This window comes from Zonotrichia leucophrys, chromosome 1, assembly GCF_028769735.1.
Source record: "Zonotrichia leucophrys gambelii isolate GWCS_2022_RI chromosome 1, RI_Zleu_2.0, whole genome shotgun sequence".
In the NCBI taxonomy this organism is placed as follows: domain Eukaryota; kingdom Metazoa; phylum Chordata; class Aves; order Passeriformes; family Passerellidae; genus Zonotrichia; species Zonotrichia leucophrys.
In genome coordinates, this window is record NC_088169.1 from 89,701,940 (window position 1) to 89,720,909 (window position 18,970).

Consider the following 18,970-nt stretch of genomic DNA (forward strand, 5'->3'; position numbering starts at 1 on the left):
ACAGAGTATGATGAGGAGAGATACAAATACAGGGTAAAATAGTAACACTTGACAATGGCAACTAAAGGCAAGTCCTACTCTAACATTCAATATTTAACAACAGACCAACACTTCAAATTAAGACCTTATCAACTTCATTAACATCAACTACCAATTACTACTCTGAAAAAGAGCTCTCATCTCCAGGATCTCATTCCTCACAGAGTTGATTGCTCTGTAATTTATTAGTGCTGTTGGAATAGTTTCCTATCAAGATGATTTTTATAGTGTTCTCAGTTCTCCTCCCCCAAGTACATTTCCTGCCTCTTTCCCTCCCTGCCTGAAGTTTAATGTACTCTTCTCCTACGTGCAAACATTGGTGCAATTCATATATTTGTGAGAAACAATGGAGTTAAATTGAGCACAATTTTTGTACACTTACCTTCTCTTGACTCCATTTTGTTGTACACTTATTCTGTCCTTTTAAGAAATCTTGTACAAGTACAGATAAAGTCATGTGCCTTTAAAAAGACAGAGCAAAAGTTGACATTAATGGTTGCACCTGTAGGGAAGGGAGAATAGAGCAAATCAAGAGAACCAATAAAAAGCTGCTGTGAAGGCTTGACCAACCTGGGGAAAGAAGTTTTAAGCTTCCTAGGCTAAAAGTGGAGGCTGGAGGTGATAGGAAAAATGGAATCACCAGGGTGTGAGCAGAGGATTGCAAAGGTCTCTGTAGCTGAGCTCCTGAGGTGTTTTGAGCATCCTTTAAATGAGGAGCAAGCCTGGGCTATCTGCTTTCAGTGTTGCAGAAAAATAGAGCAGTTGGCCCACAGCCTACCACTCCGTTCTGTGTATGTAAAGGGTTCTGAGAGCATCTTTATCCATGCTGATGGTACTGCTTCCTTCCAGGTCTACCACAAGTCTGGTAAGAGCATAGGTACCTGCAGATGCCAAGGGGAATTTCTTTTCTTCTGCTTTTTTTTTGTTTTGCTTTCCCCCCTCTCTTTTCTGTGTATGTTGTCATGAAGCTATTCTCCTACTTGTACTTCATTTCAGAGGACTGTGGATGAGTGATAATACAGATGCATGACCTGCTAAATTCTCTAATAAGTGCTCTATTGAGTCATTTGGTTCTCGGGAATAGCTGTGATGAAAGCCTTCCACCACTTATGTTATTTGAAATAAATAGTCTAAGGCTTTGCTATGTGTTCTACTCTGTTCATCTTCCAGTGTATGGTTCCTTTGTTATGGTAACTCTCACAGCAGATTTATGATTGGTACTTTCCCTTTTTTTGGTCACTATGCATAGCCCAGCAAGTGGTAATAACTCTGTGCAATATAGGGCTGGGTTGGGCTGCAGCAGAGGTCAGTGCTAGGCTAACTCTTCAGGGACTAGAGGGGGTAGTAAAGAATGAAGGTAAAGGTCCTGTGCCTCCCCAGGAGGGTGGATATCAATGAGCAAACAATAAAATGCAGTATCTGTTACTTTGGGCTGATGCTCACAATAACATGAGTCTCCCATGGTGTTTTCTGGGACTCTCCAAATACAGGCCTACTTTCCCCAGGTAGGACTGACTTTAGTCAGAGGAGTTAGTTACCTTATTACAAACAATGTGTCCTGTTCCCCTCTCTTGAAAAGGGTTCTAAAAGCTGTTTATCAATGCCTGTACAGCTGTCTTTCTCCCCTGATCCTTGTTTTTCCCTTTCAGATTTTGGCAGCATTCAGCAGTCAGAGGACAAGGTAAGCCTGTGTATTTACCTTCATTGTGTGTGCAGATACAATCCTTTTGTAGTAGAAGGCCTGCTCAGGAGATGCAAATGTCTTGGGAAATTATCAAGGTGCTTGAATTTGCTGTGGCCTGTGAGAGTGACTCCCCTTCAACCTGGAAAAGGAAACAAAGTGCTTGGACTGAACTCAAGTAAGACAGTGGGACTGGGAAACAATGTGCACAGATGCTGTCTACTGTGGAATAGGCCACAGTCTTGTTGTCCTAATGGCATATATCTTAGGGGTGCCAGTTAAGGCCATATAAGAACTTTAAACCAGCTTAAATGGAGGTATTTCTCATCCTGAGAGATGTGTTCAGTCCTCAGGAGCAGATGAGTATGCACACATGGCTGGAAAATAAGAACTGTGATGTTCTCCACAGCACTTTGTGCTGTATTGCTTCCTTGGTCTCTGTCTGCAGCTGTTGGAGTACTTGGGAGGGGTGATCTATGAAGCCCTGGACTGGGGAATCGACAGCCAAATGGAGCGAGAACTGAGCGATCCTTTGGAGAAACTGCTGTGCCTCATGTTGAAACTGGACGACAGGGCAACAGAGCCACCAGTCACCCTGCAGGATGTTATCAAGGTTTTCTTCCCCCTTAGTAAATACAGCAGCTTTAGAGGAGTTGATGGAACAGCGCTGTTGGCCAAGAGGCAAGACCGTTTCTGGGAAAAAGCTGGGTGGGCTGTAGGAGGACAGAGAGGTAGATGTTTCCCAGAGAGGGAACATTGGCCTTTTCCCATGAGAGGGAAAAGGCAAAACTATTTAAGGTGTTTGTAAGTGTCCATGGAAAATAATTAAGAAGGAAGACTGAGTACGGCTCTCCCACAGCTGTATCTGCGAAGTCCTTCTGTACACAGTCTCCAAATTCAATACTTAGAACACTATGAATAATGAAAAACTCCCTTTCCATAGTACTTGGCTTCTGCAAAGGCTGGGATTTGAATGTCTCAACTCAAATAGATATTTTTCTCTCAGCCATAACTTAAAGGTATGAGAAACTTCCCATCCCTTGTCTGATCAGGACAGGGAAAAAGAACAGAGCAAGTGACTCCCTCTGCTATGGGTTGTTCTTTGAAGTGGAGGCTTCCCCTTTCAGGTGTTTGTTTTGAAGCACACCTTATGGAAAACAAGATAAACAAATTACACAGCTACTTCCATAATTGTACATAAAAGATTGACTATCTTCCTTCTTTGTTCCTCTGTATCTGCAATAGAAAAAAAAATATAAAGGGGCAGTGAAGAAGATGATTTTTAACCATGGACTGAGGAAACAGAATCTTGCTTTATTCCATCCTACCATGTTTTGTTTGGTTTTTTTTTTTTTAACTTTAAGGTATTTTTCAAACAGCTGCACTTCTTTCAGGCCTGTGAGGAGCACTTTTCCACGCCTTCTGAGGCTACCAGCTATTATGAAATGACCTGTAAGAATCTGTTTACTGACTATATGGAACTCCAGAAGCTTGTGACCATCATCCAGACCTCCAAAGAAGTATGTTTGGGATTACCCATTAGCTGCTCTTCCCTGTACCTTCACACACTCACCAAGTTCTAAAGTAACCTTCTCATTGCACTAGAAATGGAGCACCTGGATGAAGTTCTGTTTTCACAATGTGAAAAGAGCTGCTGTCTCTGAACCATTTTTATTTATTGTAGCATTTGAAAGTTTAAGTGTTTGTAGCTTCTTGACTTTTCAGATAAACATTAGTAATTTATGCTGACTAGACAGGAAATCACTGAACAGTGTAGAGTGATGACCTCATATGCTTCCCTTTCTCAGAGACTGAGAAAAATGGATGTGGAAGATTGGGTGGAAAGTCCCATTCAAAAGAAGAAAACCCATGGTGTAAGAGATTTATTTTCTTCATTATGGGGAACTGGGTTTTTTTGGTCACTGTTGGCTCTCTGAGGCTTTCCATTGATTCCTCTATGAAAAATAGAGCATGAACACAAATTGAACTACTTAGGTTGTTCAGGAGCCTGAGTAGTTAAAGGCTTGCTTGCAAAACAAGCTGGGGAGTGAACTTGAAGTTAAACTATTTCATATGTCAACCTCACGTGGGCTTTTGTTCTACCCAAAGATTGTCTTTGTGGTACAATCTAAACCACTTCTAAAAATGAAGTTGGAGGCAGTCTTTGGAGTAAATGCCCACAAATAGTTATGCAGGCTGTTTCTTCCCGCAAATGAGCCCCAAATTCTAGCTCTTGGCAGGAACTGACACCTGCCAAAAGCAATCTGATCCTTTCTCATAGCTGGACTGAAAACTCCTGGAAAACTATTCTGTTGTTGATAGTCCTGGGGTGGACTAGTTCACTCTTATTAGGTGGGGTCTCTGTTGGTCAGGACTGGCAGGGACTGAAGGCCAGTAGCACTGTCCATCTTTGTGGTTGTGCAGCTCCAGCAGCTCAAATAAAAGAGTGAAAGACAGTGAGGAGATGTCACTCCTACCTTCTGTGCACTGCCTTTCTTGTCTTTGCCTTCTGTGCTTCCATAGATGTTGGACTGTGTGTTTGGGGCAGGGAAGGCAACTTACTGTGCTTTTTTTCAAGGCCCTACACAGTCGGGGCTCAATCAGAAACAAATAGCTCTTCAGGCTGGAGCTCTGCCCAGCATAAACAAATTCTCTGTAGTCTGGAGTCTGTGGAGACAAACAGCAAGCCCCGAGAGACTTGTGGACTCGCTCCCTTTGTCTAAATAGCACTTGCTTTGAAGTGTGCTCAAACTATTCGTATGAAAATGTTTGTGAAATGTGTGTTTGGGCATATTCTCAATTTTGTGATCTATTAAAATAAACTGGCAAGCTATCTCAAACCACAAACTCATCAACTGCTGTAGCTCTTTTCTGCAGGGAATACATGAATAAGTACATGGCTTTGCCATGTGGCCTGAAGGCCAGTGTATTTGGCCTCTGCTCCTTCAGGAGGTATGAATTCTGAAAGCTGGATGTCTGTTGTGAATATTCTGCCTCTAGTTTCCAAATCCCCAAGCACCAGCTGATTGCATTGCTCTGACAGTCTCTCAAGTTTTAAATAACCAGGATGCCAGCTTCTCTGGGGTCCCACAGGTTAGAGCTGATGTCTTGAGTGGTGCTAAGCAGGTAAAGTGCTCTATGAGCCACACTTTTTCATGCTGACTGATATAAAACAGATCATCTGAAATGCAGACCACAGCCTGACAGCGTGCAGTGTTGTACAGTTTCAGCAGAGCTTATGTGTCCCAAGTTGATGTTTACCTTGAAATCTAATCATTGAGACCTGTTAGAAACACAGCTGTCTTAGCACTCACTTGTTTGAACTCAAGCTAATGGGTTTATAGTGGTGTAGCATTTTATGTTATACTTCATAGGTTGTGGAAAGTTTAGGTGGTTTTTGACAGTACAACGGATGGCAAAAATAGAGTAATTGCAGTTATCCAGTCAGTAGGGAAATAGAAACATGAGTGATAACGATGTCACGAACATCTGAAAAATGTTTTGGGTGTTGCTCTGAAATGGTCAGCTGAAGGCAGTTCTTGTCCCCAAACTAATGTGGCAGTATTACAGTACAGAAGTCTCTCTAAGTCAGATCATGTCTCTCAGTCAAGTTCAGTCACCATGTGAAATACAACTCTATAAAGTGCAAATGTCTTGGGGTAAGCTATTTTGAAAGTCTCTAGTACTGATGGGTTTGCCCAGACACTTTTGTATGTTCTCCCACACAGTATTAAATGTAGCCTAGGAGATATGGCAAGTGTTTAGTCATACTTTGAGAGTTCTAGTTTTCTGGAGTTGAGGTACGATTATCAAATCCAGACTAAAAGAATCCAACAAAAATATCTGTCTTCTTGAGGGCAGCCATCAGTCAGAGCTTGCATAAGACTCTTCTGTAATTATACCAAGATATCTGAAGGGATAAGTAGAGAGAAGGTGCTTCATGCTGTAAGTAGAAAACAGAGAGAAGTCTAAGTCAGATACTTTGTTCTGAGGCAGTTTTCTAAAATGCTTTGCTTCCCTTTCACTGTTTATAATACAATGGCTTGTTCTTGCTCAATTTGCCACTGGGATCCAGATAAGCTGTTGATTTAGCACTTCCATTACAATGTTGTCTAAACATGCTATTGAGTTGATTACTTTTTTTTCCTGTCTTTAGCTTTTGTTGGGTTATACTGCATGCCTGAACATCCTGAGATACTAGTACAGAAACAGGATGAGCAGATGTCAGGGTTTTTAGTTTGTGTCTCTAGGCTGAGACTGCTGATTTATGCTGCTGTTAAGTATGAGATCCCTTGCCTACTTGTCTTCCTCTTTTTTTTTCTGCACACTTCAACCCCTTAGTTTTCTGAAAATTTGGAGGATTTTAATGGTAAGATTTGGGATTTCATTCCCAGTGTTTCCTAGGAACCAGGAATATGAAAACACTCTGGCACTTGGAGCACTTGCAGAAAGAAAATGGGTCTATTTATTTACCTGGGAGCAAAAGCTGTATTTTGCTGAAGTACGTCCATAAAGTTAATGACAGTTTTTGGGAATGAGCCTAGTGAGCCAGCTACAAGTTCACTTGTTGTAAATTAACTTCTGCAAATAAAAGCAATTCTCTGTTTTGGTACTGCACCCTGATCTGGAAGTGAGTAGAAGGGCATGTTAAGGACACAGTTCTGTGTTTCTGAATGAGTCCAGCTGCTAAGTGTGCCCTGTTACATGGAGGGAGGGGATGCTGCGCTGTGAGTGTGCCCTGTTACATGGAGGGAGGGGATGCTGCTCTGTGGCTTCTAGCCAGCTACTGACCTGGCCCTTGCTGGTTTCTCCAAGGCATGCCTGTTGCCCAGTGTCATCTGTGAGCTGCAGGCTGGCGTGAGGCTGCGCAAGGCCACGGAGCGACCACGGCGCTGCGTGTCTCCAAAGGAATGTCATCGCTCTCCCTATGAGCTGCTTTTGGATGACATTCAGCACAAGAGGTACACCCTGCGGAAGGTGAGTGACTGCAGTCTGCTTTGGAAACATCCTCTCTACTTCATTTCTGAGCAGTATGTGTTGAGACCTCTTCTCCAAAGATGTCTCTTTTTCAAAGGTACATGGAAGTCCAGAAGTGTCTGGGCCGCCCTCTCAGCTGCAGTTCAACATTAGATCACTCTGTTTGTCTACCCAAGTACTTAATTTTCAGTAACTTTTCAAGTCAGGAGTAGCCTCAGTTTCATGAATTGGAGCAGTAAACCTCTTCTCCAGGTCAACCAGGGTCAACCACTCACTTCCCTGCAGCAGTTATTCTGCCCTGCACATTACAGTTTCATGGAGCACACTCTAACTGCCTTGTGCTTTCCACCTTGGGCACTTGTGTCCTTCCAGGCTCCTTTAGCTGAGCTGCACCTGGAATCTTTTACTTGTTGCTTTGCCTTCCCACATGCTGTGCTGTGTGTGCAAAGGCAGATGCACTTCTGAGACAGTTCTGTGCTCGCCTAAGGCAGAGGCCTCTGGGCAATGCACTCAGCTACTGCAAGAACTTAGGGTAAAAAATGTTGAGCCCCTCACAGGGAGGAGCAGAGACTTCCACCTTCACCCCTTGGTTGGTGAAGATGACCAGATGCAAAAACGTCTGGGATGTCTCTAAAGGCTTGTGATGCTCTTTGCTTGCTGCAGCTTGAGCTGGGAATGATGAGCAGATCTAAAACGTTGGCACAAGGCCTTGTGGCATTGGCGTGCTTTGCAAACAGACGTCTTGGCAGAAGATGAGACACAGCTCTTGTAATAAAGAGCGGTATTACAAAAAGTGAAAACTTTGCATACTGCACTAGACATCAGCTTTTTTTCCTCTTTGTTGGTGCTGCTAGAATGTAGCAGGTTTAAAAGCTTCAGCTAAACCATGCATCTCTATAAAATCCCAGCTCTTGCTTGGCTTGATTGTGGCTCCAACTTCCAGGTAATGCTATGTCATGTGTTTGCAAATGATATCTTGATGGGTATGTAAATAAATAGTATTGGTAAGGAGAGAGTGCATCATAACTAGCTTGTATTCCTTGCCATGTACTATGTATCAATGCACTGTGCAGTACACAACCGTAACTCAAGGTGGCAGGATGATCTGGGTCTTGATTTTCCTTTTAGTTTTCTTTCTCTTTTTTTCTTTTTAGTAACTTTTTCTTTGGTCCACGAGAAGCACAAATATGTTTGAAGAGTAGTAGGCAGAAATGCTGAAAAAAAGCGGAGTGCTACTGCTCAAGTCTTTGTGAAGGCTCTTAAACGAGGATTTCCTCATCTGCAAAGCTGTTTTAAAGCTTCTCTAGCAAACAGTGGTCTAATTTGCAAATGAATGAAAGCACAGCTACTGTGGGGAGCTGTAGTGTTGTTCTACCTGCACTCCCAGGTTCTGAAGTTGTACACACAAGTGAAAGAAAGTGGCATAGCCTCAAAATACGAATTAGTGAACAAGGCAGCTAAAGACATGCATGTGCAATTGACTTTTTTGTTAGTTCTCCCCTACGCAGCCAGCACAGGGCTTGATGCTTCACATGAATATCTGCCCTGCAATTCTGTCTTGCTATTGTTCCTAGTTTGTGTCGGGCTGCAAGCCAGTCTCTGGGACTCTGGCTTAGGCATACAGCTGCCTGCTGCTGCAGTTCCTGTTACAGTCATGTTAACCCGTTCAATTGCTCTCCTTCCTGGAGCTGAACTTTTACTGATGAATTTGACATGACCGTGGTGCTTGTTGGGATCACTCCTGACATTAATATCTATCTGAGTGCAGATAGATATTAGCAGCTTAGCAGCTGTTTTCCAGCAGCTTCTCAGAGCAGTTGGGAATAGAAGGCTTTGTGCTCCTTGTGCAAGCCTCTGAGGGCTGTGCAGTACTTCTGATGGTCTCTGGTTTGCCGCAGGCAAATTTTTCCCTACCAAAACCCCATATGAGGAAACAGCATTATTCCACACTTCCCAACTCGTTTTTTTGTTTTGGGGGGGTTGTTTGTTTGTTTTGTATTTATTTGGTGTTTATGGTTTTGTTTGTTTTTTAAGGTGGTTTTTTTTTTGTTGTTTTAGGGATTTTTTGTTTGCTTTGGGCTAGTTTTGTTTTGTTTTTTAGTGTCTTCCCCATCTCCCTGTTCCCAAATCCTGACTTGTATCATTCACTGTGCCACTGAATTGCAGAGTGCATAAGGAGCAGAGAAAGAGCTATTTCCTAAGCATTACTTCTGCTCTTTCAGGTGACCATCAAGCAAAAACACAGAACCCCCAAAGCTGATGTAGCTTCTCTCAAGCCTCACCAAGAGCTGGTAGGTGACCTGGTGCTGCATCTGATGATAGCAAAACAAGGTAATTCTGGAGGTGACAAGACATTTTGAAGCAATATAAAGGTAATACTTCATCTACTGGTTTGTATTTGGGAGGGGGTTATCTTAACCATACTTAACTTTTGAATTGACCCTCCTGCCATACATGGTACTAGAAAAACGAGAGCTGACGTCTTTGTAGAAGAAAGCTGATCAATCTTCCTACTTGCTCTACTGCTTCCTTAATTTGCAACATTTTTTTGGTCTTCAAAGAGCTCCTGGAGTTCTTGATTTCAAATTTGAGAGTTGCTAAAGTATTCCACTATGCATAGTGCTGAAGGCTGTCTCATGTGCAGGGCCCAGTGCCCTCTTGGGTGACAAGCACTAGTAAAACGGGGCCATTGCTGATGCAGTTGTTCTGTCACCACTGGTCTCCTTGCTCTGTCCAATGGCTCTTTGTGGTGCTATGCTTTGCCTGCAGATGTTGAAGGTGAAGCTGGAACAGTGTGTGCCACAGGAGCCCAGGTGGCATGAACAGCTCATGGCAGAAGTAAAACAACCACCGAAGCCTTGGGCAGCAGCAGAAGCACAGGAAAAGAGGAGCAGGCCCAAAGGTACCTGCTATACGGGGACCTGGCAAGCAAGCAAGTGAAGTCCATGTTGGCTAAAAATAATAGATGGCCTTGGAAATTAAATCCCACTTATTTTTTCAATAGCATTTCTAATGTGACAGGTGGTGAGAAATACAAATGTTGTGTGATAGAGGTGGTATGGTGTTAGAATAGTTATTTCTAAACAATCTCTTTGTGGCTTATTAAGACTCAAAAGATATTTCAACTTGCTCTTTTTTCTCTTTTGGATATCCACATTTCTCTGTCCACTAAGTGAGATTACAGGACTTTGACCATCACCTAAGAATAAAAGATTATGTAGCTACCAGGACTAAGCCTGGCTAAATCTTAAATTCCAATGTGTTCCAAATTTGTCATTTTCTTGTCCCAGATCTGTCTCATTTAGTCTGTGGGTATGGGTTTTTTGTTCTCCCTCTCGCTGCAGAAATGCTTGTGGCATCAAATACTGCCTTGAACTCTCCAAGTGACAATTCCTTACATCTCCAAGATGCCAGTACTGAGTTTGAAATTGCCAACACTAAAATGCAGCAGCTGGCAGCAGGAGCTCAGGTAAGGCTTTAGTGGAAGGACTATAGAGAGACATGCCTACTTCAGGAATTAGAGCTGCAAGCATATACATAGCCTGCCTGGAAGGGCAGGAACAAATCCTGGTGTAGGAAATCTTGTCTCAGAAGTGAACAAATGTGGTACTACTGGGTTCACTGAAGTCCTTTCCTCTACAGAAGCTGATTTCATTCTCAAACGCTTCTGTTTGTGGCATGACTGCAGCCTATAGGTACTGATCTCTTCTCTCTGACCAGTGACAGCATCCAAGGGAATGGCCTGAAACTGAGTCAGGGGAGGTTTAAGTTAGTTATTAGGAAAAGGTTTTTCACCTGCAGGGTGGTTGGGCACTGGAACTGTCTTCCCAGAAAGGTGGTCACAGCACCAAGCCTGCAGAATTCAAGAGGCATTTGGACAATGCTCTTAGGCACGTGGTGTGACTCTTGGGGTGGTCCTGTGCAGGGGCAAGTGTTGAACTTTGGTAATCCTTGTGGGTCCCAACTCAGGATATTCTATAATTCTACAGAACTGACATCTGCTCTGGTCTCTTAAAACTAGATCCTGCAGAAGTTATAATGGCATAGGAGTCTGGCCAATGTGGACCAGAATATTCCTACTCTTACCTCACAGTGAGGCATTTGATGCCAGATGTATTGACGTATTTTGATTTCATGTGGTATGTGAGCTCATGAAAAGAAAACTTACTAATGTATTTTGAGGAAGGAACTTGATAGGTGAATTCCCACTTGTTTGTCTGTGGAGTTATTTTGGGAGCACTGTTCTTGAGTAAAAGAACCAAAGGACTGTGTATTATGGTTAACTCCTGGCTCTTTCATGAAAAGCTTGACTGCTTGGTTCTGGGATTCAGTCTGAGCATATTCCGAAATTCTGTGGAACAAACTTAAGCCCTAACACATCATGTCTGGCACAGATGCTCTGGCATACAAACAGGAATCTGTTTTCTGTAAATATTTCTGCATGAAATGCAGTTGCCTAACTGAGGAAAACAGATATGAATTATAAAAGCAGAAAATCTTAGCTTTATTTGCCCAGTCTGAGCTACTTGGAGGAATGTTCAGCATTGTGGTTGACATATTACTGCTGAACTAGAAGGACTTTCATATGGAGACAAATATAATAAAATCTGAGGGGTTTTTTTGCTTTTCTAGACAAGGTAGAAACAATGCTGTTGAGATAAAGCATTGTGTTTGAGTTGGATTAGTCACAGTCTCTTGAACTGTTCTCCAATATTGCTGTGTGTAAGCTGGAGCCAAGAAAATGGTTCCGATGGATTCCATGGATTGTGTGGGGATGATTATGCCAAGTTGGCTCCTGAACAGATGCCACTTTAGTACTAGTATCCACTGCTGGAGTTGGGCAAGAGAGAGAACAGGTGAATTGGAAACTTCACTAGCTTAGCTGGAATTTCCTAGCTGTGGAGTGCAGGGGAATTAACTTTAGAAACTTTGTTTCTTCTTGGAATATAAATGTACCCCACTGATTTTTCACTTTCCTCCACTTCTGACTGAGCTTTGACTATTTCTGATCAGTCATGGGTATCCTGGGTTTTGTTAGGCAGCAGTACTTCTGATGAAGTGGCCTTGGTGTCTCTTACATGCAGATTATGAACATCCTGTCCTCTGGTCTACAGGAAACCACTCCCAAGCTGCCTGCCAGCAGCTGCCTTTCCTCCATCAGGCCATCAGGAGTATCCAGGAGTACCAGCACAGGTCAGTGCACTTCTGGCTGCACAGCTAAACCAGGTGACAGAGTACAGCCAGTGGCCTGATGGGCTCCCAAACCCTTTGGCTGGGCTCAATGTGTACTTCATTATCACCTGAAGATACTTTGCAGGACAAGTTCCAATACTAAATAAAGAGTCTGGGGAGGTGCCCTTAGAAGATAATTTCTCTGCAGTTGACTGAAGCTTGTGTAGCTCCTGTAGCTTCAAAACAATGATTGCATGTCCCCAAAGGCCTGACTTGGAATTTGCAGTAAAAGCTAAATGAGTGGTTTGAATATTCAAGTAGAAAGTGCAGCACTTCATTTTATTAAATTAAATGGTGCTAATGAAGCCTCATTAGTTACTACTGACAAGCATAATTACTGTAACCTCTGCTTTTTATGTGATCTGAGCGGATGGGTTGGAGGGGGAGAGCTGTATGCTGTGCTACCTTCAGAAGGCAGTGTTGTGCTTTTGAGTGTCCAGCCCTCAGGGTGAATACTTAGAAACTGATAGTGGGTTTTCTGTACCCTAAAACTTTCTCTTCCTACCCAGGTCTTGCTGCAAATTGCACTCCTCCCATGAGTGCACCCCTACCAGGAGACATTAAGCCTAAGTGTTTCCTGAGCACTAGCCAATGGCAGCTGCCTCCTGACAGAGGAAGGTCCAAATCTTTAGATAGAGGCCTTCAAAGCAAGGAGCTTGTAAGTCCAACATGTCAGCAAGCAGCCCTGGTCTGATATATCTGATAATGACTTGTACCTTCATCCCCATGAAGGCAGTAAGCATGCTCTGTGGTTTTTGTCTTGGAACGTATGGTATACCCATCTGAAGTTGGTATGCTATTCTCTCCTTGGAGACATCTTAAACGAAGACTGGATGCTGCAGTGTCCTTGTGGTGGCTTCCCCCTTTTAATGACGTGAAATAAAGTTGTTTCTCATAAAAGAAGAGGGAAATACCATGCCATTACTTGAAAGTGTCCACCAAGGCTTCCTCAAGCAAACTGTGGAACTATCCTGGTTTGTTCATGTCCACTTCTTTTCTCTAGATTCTGATATGCTCACAAGTATCTTTTAAGACGCAGTAAGGGGTAATAAGTAGTTAACAAAATGTGGATAGCGCAGCATTAGTGACTTTTAAATGTATAATATATGTAGAACTGAAATTATCAGGCTCTGAGTGATGGCTGTGGGAGAAATACTGGAGTCTGTGTGCTTCCATGCAACCCTCTGAATTATGGCCTCACCCTGTTCTGCCCTGACAAGGTATGTTGTGCCCTTGTCTCTTTCTTTCCTTGAGCATCCCTCCTTGCCCCACCTTGGCAAGTCCCTAACTGACCTCCCTGATGCCTCTTTGTTCAGCAGTGTAGTGGGGGATGCAGGTGTGTTGGGATTGAAGCACAGCTGTCTCCTGGCTGACCATGAGCCTACAGCTTCCCTTTGTATGGCACCAACAGGTCTTGGGAAAGAGAAGGGCAAGAGAGTGTTGTGCTGTGGAAAGCAATTTTGTATCCAGGAGAGGCTGGGGTGGCGTGTTCTGGAATCTGCTTGAAAACTGTAGCAACCTGCCCTTAGTCTGTTGTGGACTAAAATGTTCCTGATCTTTTGAGACCCAGTTTTGAGATGACCTCCCCAAGTAGCTGCTTTCTTCAACTTCATCTGATGTTTAACTTCTGTTGTTCAATAGGGCTGTCCCTTTCCTACCAAGTGGCCATCACCAACCATTGCTGAGCTGATTGGAACCAGATGTGCAGTGATGGCGCTTGGAGAGCGAGGCCTCTTCCAAGGAGGTAGTGATGGTGTCTTGCCAAGAGCAAAGGTACGTTCCTCCTCCTTCTCTTGGTGCTGCCCTTGCCTTTTCAAAAGCTGGCTGGTTTCATGGCCCTCTGTGCTGAACTGCAGAGGTACCCTCTGCCTCAGCTTATCCTCTTCATAACAGCTGATCTGAGTTTGGCCCTGGGCTGGAAAACTTTTTTAGTATTTCTGCAGTGAGGGCTTCTAATCTAGTCTAAGCTGTATAAATTGCCTAGAAAGTAGCCTAGCCCAGCCTTTGCTTGTTGCTTCTTGTCTGATTTCCATGCAAGCAGAGCTGACTGCCATGACTATTGATCAGCTCTGAAATCCCAAAGTAAATAGCTGCAATTTGGTACTCCTAAACAGTGAAACAAAGGTGCTTGACTCAGGCTCCCACACCAGAGTTGTGCTGACTCAAACCACCTTGCCTAGTGGACATGAAGGTGGGGAAAATGAGGGGGACAGGGAAGGAGCTGTATAGCTCAGGACTGTTGGTTGTTAGCATTTATCAACTTCTGCCTTATCCCTGACTCTCCTTTAGAGGGAGTGTGGCAACCGCTCCTCCAGAGCAGATGTCCTGAGTACAGGCCCTTTGCAACACAGATGAGAGGAAGTCTGTGCCTCTTGGCTTTTGGGTCACTTTTTTGCCCTCATTTATTTAGCAATATGGACAGAGTCAAAGGTTCTACTAGCAGAGCCATGCTACTTGCACAAGCTATCTGATGCTCCTGAAGACTGAGTCCTTGTTTTCTTCTCACCTTACTGACCCTGCTTTAACTTGTCTGCTCTATGACTATTCTAAAACGGCATTCTTACCCACTGCTGTTTTTTTAGCTTTCTCAAGTTCTGCTTCTCAAGATAATATCACTTCTGACTGCCAGCTGTGTATGAATGTGCTCTTTTTTATAAAGTTCAAGCGACTCATCAGCTTCCTTATGACTCATTTTTTGCTTCAGGATTGAATTCAAATTTGCCCTGATTTAATCTCTTTGGGATTGCTGCAGTCTACCTCAAAGAATGTCTCTCTTCTTCCTTCTCTCTTAACTAGCTACTGTTACACTCTTGCACAATACAGCTATTGTTTGCTCAAGAGCCTTTTTTTAAACTCTTGTTGTCTGGCAGCTGCCCCAAACCTCTGCATTATAAAAACACTGGCCTACAAGTGAGAATTTTTTTGCCTTTTTAGCTTTTCATTCCTGTGTCTTTGCTATCCTTTATTGGACCTCTCTTATTGTATATGAATCTAAAGCCTTTAGAAGGTTTGTTTACGTGCTTGCTTTTTGGCAGGCAGTGGATAGTGTTGGTACAAAGATGTTTCCCATTTGCATTCACAAATAACTTTCTTTTCCACAGATCTGTTTCAGCTGCCATAAGCAGATGTTGCTTAAGTGGCCTTACAAATGTTACCTCTGCAGCAGGTGAGCTGGTACAAAAGGACTGAATGAGGAGGGAGGAAAAAAGTGAAAGAACAGGCTGAGAATTCTCAGTAGTCACTGGCTGTACTACTGGATAGGACCAGGTTGCTGAGCCCTTCAGCTTTGCCTTACTGCACAAGCCAGGCTAAAGTGTCTGCAGCTGGGGAGGATGTGGAAAATCTTGTCTCTGAAGTAGTATCTCAGTTTTAACTCTTAGTGTTAACTCAGCAATAGCCAGATTTCCTGTGCCGGTATGAAATTAGTTTCTCCGAGATCACCTTCTGCGTTTTGCTCTAAAGGTTTGCTCTAACCTCAGCCCAGGGCTTGAAGAGGTTCTGAGACAGGGTCTACACCAGAATCTTCTATTAAGGACTGAAAAAGAGAACTCCAGACCTTGTGACTGGGAAAGGAGTTGAGCCTACTTGTGTCCACTTATTTGTCAGAGGCTTTCTGTTCATGGGAGAGTGAGAGAGGAACTTCAGGCTCATTAAGGCTCACTTAAATCTATTTGAAGCAGTTGTGAAGCACTGAATTGATTATAAGCAGCAAGTAAACAACCACTGGAAATTGAGCAACTGTCTGGTGGGTGAAGTGTAATGAGCATTTGCAGATAAAGCCTTGAAGCTATGAATGTTGATACATTTCAAATTATTTAAACTACCAGAAATAGGAAAGCTGGCAAACTGAATAGTGGAGTTCTCAGCTGCTTCACTTTACCATCGAGTGGTTCTGCCACAATAATGGATTCAGACTCACTTTGGAATTAGCTACATTGTTGCTGCAATATTGGTAGCTGCTGAGCTTTACTCAAATGATAATGCTGGAGATTTTTGTCTTTCAGGATTGTCTGCTGTGACTGCTGCATTAAGGCGAGTCTAGTCTTTACAACAGTGTATAGGATTTTTACATTTTCTGCTTTCCCTCCTCCTCACCTAGTCATAAGAAGCTTTCCTTCATCCCACTGATAGCTCAAATCTACCCTCCAGCTTGTTTCTAAGAAAACAGAAGAGGGAAGAGTATGATGTAAAAGTAACCAGGGTGACACAGATATCTCTTGTCATATTCAGCTAAAACAACTCTAGTTCTTCTTTCTTTCATCCTGTGTAAAGTGGTTTGGATTACACTGGGCTCTGTTTATGCATGGGTCAGAAAGTTCACTGCATTAATGTCTACCTTTTAAGTGCTCCAATAAATCAATTGCATGGCATGCAAATTGTCCTGATAAGAAGGAGGATGTGTTTCCCTGAGAACTCAGGTGACTTGTGTTGTGATTCTAGATGTCCATGCCCTTCAGAACATGTGTACATCTCCCACTTCATTTCCTAAAATTTTTGAGACTGTCTGGAGAGGAGGATCCAGCTACTCAGGAACAGAAGTGCTCCAAGTTGCTACATGAAATAGAGCAGCAGCAGTATTTTGGGTAAGCTGGGACAGGGTTGTTCTATTTTTACCTTGAAAGATGTCACCATTTACTTATACAAAACTGCAAACATGCAGACAGCACTATGTAATATTGGGCTGGTCAGCAGAATGCTCTGTTGAATGGCTGGTTTTAGCCACTGGTCTAACTAGTCCACAGTTCTCTGGAAGTGTTGTTTATTTTAGATGATTCAAAGGGAGGAAGTGTAGGTGCTCTAAAATGTATTTTCTGTTTTAACTATCAGGTTTGTGACATGGATTTAGAAGTCTCTAGACATGTTTTATGCCCAGACATAAAAGGTTCCTTGCAATAGCTTCATAGTATGAGAATTTCCAGACCCCATCATGTTCTATCCCCCACAGCTGAAGGTCTGTCACTACAACCCAGAATTAGCCCCTTTCTACCTAGACATGAAATACTCTAAGTGTGGCTCAGGTGTAACTGACTGAACAATGATGCCACAAATGGTTTCTCAGTTCCTCCATGTATATACAGACCCTTTCCTTTTTGTCCTCTGAAAATTAATTATTTCAAAAAGTTCTTGACAGTTCTGGATGATAAAGACAACATGCATACAAGTGCAATATACATTACTGAGAACATTTATGTTTTCTTCTTTCCAAAGCAGTTAAATCTTCTATTGGGCAAACAGGTACCTTCTTTTTCTTCCTGTGAAACCATTCTGTAATGTAGCCAGAATAAAGACACAATTGTTTCTGGTTCTAAGGCTGATGCTTCAGTTGCCAAAAATCGGGAGTAGTATTCATTACTGAAGTTAACTGCATGGGGCAGGCAGTGGTTTGGTCTGTGGTGTAATGCAAGTGCTGCAAAAGAGGCCTAAGACTGTATTACTGTCATACTGCAAAGGATGGCAAAAATAAATCCTATTGCCTAAGGATGCAGCCATAACCTTGGACCAGACACAGATATCCATTAGCCCTTTGGCTGATACACTGTCCACAGAGAGAAGCTGTCTGCTGTTCTGGTGCTTTTTAGCTTTCCTAAGTGGTGCTGATGGCTCTTTTGATCCTATGCATTTGGCTAAATCACTTAGCACCCTGGGAGAAGGATGGAAGAGCACCATGCCCTCTAACAGAAACCTGGGTCAGCTTTCCTGCTTTTGTTTTTCTCTGCCCCTCCAGTGTACCTGTTGTTTTGGAGCCTCGTGGCCTGGCACAGCCCCTGTGCTGTTACACAAGGACCATGGCAAATTGGCTGACTGCAGACATCTGTACATGGTGTGAGCAAAACCTCTTGAATGTGACTTCTAATCAACAGCACAGCATCCCTCTCAGGAGATTTTCCTGGGCTTGAACCAAACTGGAATGATTCTACAATACATTTCTCCTGTCACTCCTTACGTACCTGAAATAAATGAAACAGCTTTATGCACCTACTGACATAAAAGACTGAATGAAAGACCTCCCTGCTGGTTAGTCTAAGCAGGAAGCACAGTTAGCATTTCTGTATTGTGAAGTATTCTAAAACCCACAAAGCTTTAGAAATGTTGTAATTCTTTCTGTGTCTTGGGGAAAATAAATGTTGAAGCATTATCATGCTTCTAGCATTTCTTTCTTTGCACCTGCAGCTGTCATTGTTCTGTGGCACTTTTTGCATTCATTGCTGAGCAGACTTCATCCAATGTACTGAGCACAGGGAAACTTTTACCAAAAAACCCCATATGTGAGAGGCTTGTAAAGTGGAGTTCTCAGTTAATATGATCACTTCACCCTGCATTTTGCATACACTCCTTCCTTACTACTCATAGCACTTAAAGCTCATAGCTTTGGTGCATGTAAAATGACAGTGATAGCTGCTAGCTTTGGTGCATGTAAAATGACAGTGATAGCTGCTCTGTCCACTTGCATTAGGAACCTTGGTTTGATTTTTTTTTTCTGTGCAATATTGTGTTTTGGCACCAGACCTTTCTGTGCATCTCACAGAAATACCTTTCAATGCTGTCATCACCTGAAGGGCAGAGAGTTGTTCTTGAGAGATTCTTGCTCATTGTCTTGGCTTTAAGCCTTCGCCCTGGAATAAACGGGACTATTGCAATATTCCATAGATTTTTGTGTGTGTTTAAAACAAAACATGAGAGATTGCACAGTAGATTTATTTATCCCCAGGAATTGCCTGTATGGAAGGGCCTGATGGAGTTTACCTTGGTGAGTTTTGCAGGGCCTGGATAGTCAGTGTTGAATGGATTGTGGCTGGAATGACTCATGCTGAAGAAAATAATGGCTGGGAAGGGCCAGTTCTAGATAGAGGAGAAGGGAAGAAAGACGTGTTTAAGCTGAGCCCAAAATTTGCATCCAAACTGCCAGAAGGGTCAATACCTCCAGCTGACTTGCACTGGCCTGACTCTGCTTCCTTCCAACTGCCTGCCTGTAAGCTGATGCCTCCTTGCAGGTTTAGGCAAGCTCTGCAAGTAAATGAATGTGGGGAAGCTGGAGCCTGA

The 18,970-nt window shown here is 43.0% G+C and overlaps 1 protein-coding gene across 6 annotated transcripts; it reads left to right on the forward strand.

Moving 5' to 3' along the window:
* The first annotated feature begins 581 nt into the window (after positions 1–581).
* Positions 582–18,548, forward strand: LOC135442592 (protein spire homolog 1-like). Of its 6 annotated transcripts, none has more exons than XM_064702540.1 (16): positions 582–904; positions 1,689–1,720; positions 2,169–2,333; positions 3,115–3,240; positions 3,529–3,594; positions 6,536–6,697; positions 8,920–8,988; positions 9,467–9,599; positions 10,042–10,166; positions 11,782–11,890; positions 12,439–12,587; positions 13,571–13,702; positions 15,031–15,095; positions 15,934–15,961; positions 16,370–16,512; positions 17,655–18,547. In XM_064702540.1, the coding sequence occupies exons 1-16, from the start codon at positions 670–672 to the stop codon at positions 17,824–17,826; spliced, it is 1,911 nt and encodes a 636-aa protein (XP_064558610.1). In that variant the 5' UTR covers positions 582–669; the 3' UTR covers positions 17,827–18,547. The 6 variants fall into 6 exon arrangements, 5 of the variants coding, with proteins under 5 accessions (XP_064558610.1, XP_064558627.1, XP_064558600.1 ...); XM_064702557.1 differs by having other exon boundaries at positions 11,812–11,890; positions 17,655–18,546; XM_064702530.1 differs by having other exon boundaries at positions 609–904; positions 3,085–3,240; positions 17,655–18,548.
* The last annotated feature ends 422 nt before the right edge of the window (positions 18,549–18,970 follow it).